This window comes from Capsicum annuum, chromosome 2 (genome assembly GCF_002878395.1).
Source record: "Capsicum annuum cultivar UCD-10X-F1 chromosome 2, UCD10Xv1.1, whole genome shotgun sequence".
In the NCBI taxonomy this organism is placed as follows: domain Eukaryota; kingdom Viridiplantae; phylum Streptophyta; class Magnoliopsida; order Solanales; family Solanaceae; genus Capsicum; species Capsicum annuum.
Window position 1 is genome coordinate 119,531,025 of NC_061112.1, and position 5,870 is coordinate 119,536,894.

The 5,870-nt window shown below is 32.7% G+C and overlaps 1 protein-coding gene across 1 annotated transcript; it reads right to left on the bottom strand.

The window, feature by feature from the left end:
• Positions 1-2,902: 2,902 nt before the first annotated feature.
• On the bottom strand, positions 2,903-4,072 carry LOC107844252 (serine/threonine-protein kinase BLUS1-like). The gene has a single exon (XM_016688712.2). The coding sequence runs from the start codon at positions 4,070-4,072 to the stop codon at positions 2,903-2,905; it is 1,170 nt and encodes a 389-aa protein (XP_016544198.2).
• Positions 4,073-5,870: the final 1,798 nt, after the last annotated feature.

Consider the following 5,870-nt stretch of genomic DNA (forward strand, 5'->3'; position numbering starts at 1 on the left):
GGTCTCCTTATATGGACTTAAAAAATTCTCCCCTTATAAGCTAGTTGTTGGAGTTGAATTAGGTTCGAGATTCATTTCTTTACATGATATCGAAGCCAGACGCATCTCAATTCGTTGTTCACTAATATTTGGCCCCCAGTCTATATGGTATTATTGGATGTGTTGATTTCTATTGTATCTTGTCCTTTTAGTATTTCTTGTCTAAATTGTTTTATTTTGAGCCGGGAGTCTATTGGAAACAACCTCTCTATCTCACATCTGAGGTAATGGTATGGACTGCGTAATACACTTACCATTCTGAGATCCCACTTAGTGGGAATATACTAGGTATGTTGTTGTTGTAGATTATATCGTCCATGCTCCGGTTAAAGTTTAGAGTCTTACATCGGAAAATTCTCCCTTCAAGAGCTAGTTTTTGGTGTTGAGTTGGGCCCAAGATCCATTCTTTACACAACTTATTGAGATATCATCCTAGATAGGAAGATGTGAAGGTCGAGGATTAGGATAGAAGGTTGGAGATCATTAGATATTATATGACACACTTGCAACTCTTTTACGCTCCCCCAAATCTTTCCAGGTCAAATGTCTCCTCAAAAACATGTTCTTCGTATATTTATAAAATACCGCAAGTGCCTGGACGAGGTTGCCCTTAAAAATCGAAAAACAAAGAATTTACCCTACATAGGACTAGTGCATCACTAGTGGGAAATTTTCCAATGAATGTGTTTATTTTCATTTTTTATGTTCAATGATATTGTGATAGGCACATTAATTTCTTGTTGCCAATTTCTTGGAGAATTTCCAAGTGTTGTTAGGCACATTAAGATTGAGCTACTCTCCATTTTCATTCTTACCATTTTCTCCAAGTTGTTATTTTAATGAGACACACATAACATGAGTTAAAATGAATGGTTAAGATTTGACTAATAAATATTTTATATATTTGCTTTCAAAATCTTTAGTAATTCCATAATGATAACTACAAAATTATTTTATTCATAAATATATTTTTTAAAAATTCTCTCTTTTTACTTTTTTTTTGCTAACCATGATGTAACTAGAAAAAAAATTACACTATGATTACAAAAAATATTCTATGGTTAAAAAAATTAATAGATACACCCTTAGCATTTTAAAAAACTTAATTATTTCTTTCTTTTCCGAATTTCTTAACTCTTATCATTTTTCCTCTTCGTCCAAAAAAATTTAGCTAAAAAAAAAATTGGCAAAGCCAAAATCATGACAACAGTAAAAAAAAAATCATAAATATGAATCTTTGAGTAGTAAATTATTACGAGCATTATCGATATTATAATAAAAATATTCAATTAGCATAACTAAAAAGAAACTTGATTATTAAAAATATTGAAGTTCATTATTTATACTCATAGCTAATTTAAAGAATAAGTATCTAATGATTAAAATGAAATTAAAAAATTAACTTAAAGAGAAGCTGGAAAATAGATGGTGAGTATGAAATAGAACACAACGTAGAAAAAAAAAATAGAAATAGAAAGAATTTTTTGTTAAAAGTATATTTGTGGATAAAATAATTTTACAACTCTAATAATTGTTGAATTATTAAAATTTTGGAAGCAAATAGGTAAAATATTTATTATTCATATCATGATTAAAATTTTACTTTAGTTCCTAAATCTTAACCATTCATTCTAATTAATGTTTTGTGTCTCTCGTCCAAGTAAGAACTTAGGGAAAATGGAGACAAAAAGAAATGAAAAGGAGCTCGGCACATTAGTTGCCTTTTCCCAATTCTCGGAGACTTTCCAAGTGCTGCATGTCAGCATGCACAACTCGATGAACCAATTCGTGGCCTTGAACAATGAACATTTTTCAACTTGATCCATATTAAATTTCTTAAGACTTCTACTGAGACTTCAAAGTACCAAGGTATTCGTTTTAGCACCAAAAGATTCTCCTTTGGTTGGAAACGTCCCTATACAACAAGACACTGTACTGCATTTTTAGGCATGGGGATATTCTCAAATAGATGGCTCCATTTTTTAAATCAGTCCATCGGCATAACATAATAGCAAACGTTAGCAATGGTGACCAAGGCACGTGGTATGAATGTTGCCATTAAATATCTGCCTGCCTGAGTTAGAGCACTGGAAGCAGATATGGAATGATGCAATGAGAGGCTAGATGTGACAGAATTCTTGCTCCAACTCCTGAACTGAATTGGATCAGGCTTTACGCAATGCAGGCAAAACACACGCTTCATTTCAGGTGACGTGCAAGTGAGAAACATACAGATGTATATGTGACATGCAATATGCAGAGCTTGATCGTGCTTATTGGAGCTAGTAACTAGGTTCAGTCTTTCAAAAAATGATAACTGTAATGAATCAATAGATAGGCTCGGCTATATGAATCCTCTCTATTCATTCACACTTCAGATAACTGCAACTAATTATTTCAGACGCCAATTAATGGACGACAGGGGTATTAGACATGAAAATTTAACAGGTGCTATGATGTACTACTTACTCTAAGCCAGAGGTATTAGACATCTCATATCCACTCTTAATTAGTACCTGAGGCTTGTAAATGATACAGCCTAGCTAATTTAGTATCCAAAAGTAACCATCTTCATAGGAACGTACAAACACATTATCCAAATAAAATCACTAGAAGAAGCAATATAGGAGCAGAAGAAAAACGAATCAGATGACGAATCTAGCAGAAATTCACTCTCATGCGTATAAACCATATGATCTCAAACTCAAACAACAGAGCATTTCATGCCTAAACTAAGTAGTTCTATATATCCATGTTAATCCCATAATCTGATAAAGTTTGTCCTCTTACCAATACCAGAAACTATGAATGCAATTGAGACATCAATATTTCTTTTCTAATCATCCGCTGCTCAAGAAATTCTTCAATTGTCAGTAGGGACTGGATTCTTCTTAGCACTCAACACGAATCGCTTAAACTTTTCAATATCCCTTTCTATAGTAAAGAATGAACTGCTCAGAAGCTGTGCAGCAGTTGGTCTCTCCCTTGGATTCTTAGCAAGACATTCCCGAACCATTCGCTCAAACTTTTTTGAGAACACCTTTTCCTTTGGTTTAAGCAAATTCATTGCTTTCTTGAATGTTGTTTTTCTCTTCTTGACGATCAGCAGCTTTTTGAGTGATTTTGGAAATCTCCTCTTCTTCCTTAACTTTTCGATTATATGATCCAAGTCTTCCCGATTCCTCACAGGTAAAACTCCAAAAGCTAATTCCAGTGCCATTATTCCCAATAGCCAGATATCAGATTTTGGTCCACTATTGTCATTTTTACTCCCAAACACCTCTGGTGCAGTAACCAATTTAGAAATACTCTCCGGATCCAAAATCGAAGAGGATGAACTAGCTGCTCCACGATTATAATCTGGGATGTTTCCAGAATCGTAAACAGATGCTTGACATGCTAATTTAATCAACATTTCGCCACTAGCATCATCAATGTGAACAAAGATATCTCCAACATTTAAAGTATTATGAACCCTTGGATTAGGCTCAACATGAAGTTCATCACGTAGACCAACAAGTACTTCTTTAAGAACAACAGAAATGAAATCCTCTGGCAATGTTTTGTTGGTACGAGTAGAAAGAATATAACGAAGGGATCCCTCAGACATATATTGTAAAGAAACACAAAACAAATTTGAAGGAGTACCGAAAATTCTCATGGATCCAATTACTTTGGCACCGCGAATATAAGGAAGACCTATAGTACTTTGGCTTCGAAACTCGTTGAATTCAGTTTTATGGAGTTTCAGGTCGATGGTCTTCAAAGTGACTACGCCAGCAGGTTCATGCATGTCCTTCTCTTTTTCATATTGGGAATAGAGAGCTTTGTAAACTCTGCCGCGTCCACCGTATAAAGAACCAATTTCCTTTTCAAGATCATAAATATCTTTAGTGACTGGATCAATGACGATGGTTTTCTCATAAGATTTTGCTACACTTGATGAACCAATTTCTGTTTGTTGATTTGAAGAAGAAGAAGAAGGAACAATTTCTGTTTCTTCAATTTCATTTTTTGGGCTTCTGGGATTCATCTTTTCTTGGATCGATCAGAGAATGAAAATTTCAGAAAAATTGGAATTGGTTTAGTTTAGTGAGGAAGAGAAGAAGATAAAGGGCGAAGGTGTATATATATATTTGGTTTGGGTAGTTATTCCCCGCGCCTAATTGTTTCAAGAATCCGTTATTTTATTTTATTTTTCATTTTATTTTATAAAAGAAATTTAAATAATAAAAAAAAGTCAATTTTTTGGGGCATATGTTTATATTTTCACTATATACTATTCCAAAATTACATCCTAAAAGACATAATAACTTCATTCCTACAAAACTTATGCCGAGTGATACTAAAGTTCAATTTCTGAATTCATAAGTTATGTTGTAAAAGGCATAATAAGTTATGTCGTACTGCATAACTTATTCCTTCAGAATTTATGTCAAGCCAGGCAAAATTAAATTTCAACTCTTCAGAACACATGCATAAGTTATGTTCTAAAAAATAATAACTTAACTCCTACAAAACTTATTTCGAGCGAGGTAAAAAATTTTCTAAACTTATACGGAAGCAAATCAAGTCATGGTAATATTAAACAATTGATGCTGCATAAGAAAAGTCCTCTAAGCTTATACCAAGCAAATTAGGTCAGAGATAAGGTCCTTATCATAAAGATATTTTGATCCACAAATTTTCATTAAATGAACAAAAGGGGGGCAAAAACTAAATACCGTCATATTTAAAAGCAAAAATTTAAAGATCACTCAGATGCAATTTGTACAAAAAAACGTATTTACAATATGTTTGGATGGTTGTTACTGGGAATGGAATTGGTCTTGGAGAGAATACTGAGAAAGGAAAGAAATAAATAACTTATTTTTAGTTGATATAATATATTTATTATATTAATCATGGTTAGAAATTTAGTTCGGAATAAATTAAATCTTAGCCATTCAATTTAATTAAGCCATGTGTTATCAATCAAGATGGGAACTTGAGGAAAATAGAGAGAGTGGAAATGGAGAGGAGCCGGATCCCATCTTATACAATAGATCTACAAATTATATCTTACGTAATAACAAGGCGTTGTTTCGTATACATGTAATTTTTTTCTTTAACATTAAACACTCGTGCAACGCAAATACCTAAGCTAGTAAGGATCAAATTGAATTAAGTAAATGAAAAGATAAAATATTACTTATTATAAATTAGAGAGAGTAATTTTTATAGTGACGTAAAACATTATCTTATGCCATGATTACCATTATGAAAATTAATATTCCATCAGTACTAACATTTCCACATGCATGAAAAATCGAAGAGAAAAGCATTCAAGAGACATATAAAAATTATTTTTGTGCTGGTTTCATTTTTGAGATTCTAGAAATATTAGACAATTGTTTTCCTCGAGTGGTCCTCTAAAAATAGACTCCTTATAAAATTACATGTGTTTGATGTAAGAATTGGCCATCACATGTTAAAGTATTAAAAAGAGAGTGTTTTGCATAAGTTTTATATGTTATTTGAAATAAGAATTCTCATGTAATGTTTAAATCTTTTGGGGGGTCATTAACATACTTTTGAATGAAAAGAGCTATGAACATGATTTGATATGATATGACTTGCAAGTTAGGTATGGCGATACCTATTATGGAATGCCCTTAACATGAAAGGAATTAATATTTTGAGCATGAGGCATGGTTTTAAAAGGATTAAAATCGGGCTTAAAGAGAGTTAGATGGTTACCCGAAGAAGACACGAGTTCAGATAACTCATTGTCCGAAATCGTGTTTTGCCAACACGGATTTTATTTTGCGCTGAAACAGGGGATTGTATGC

Bases quoted from the DNA above. Each gene is read 5' to 3' on its own strand.
- LOC107844252 (XM_016688712.2), bottom strand. From the start codon at position 4,072: ATGAATCCCAGAAGCCCAAAAAATGAAATTGAAGAAACAGAAATTGTT.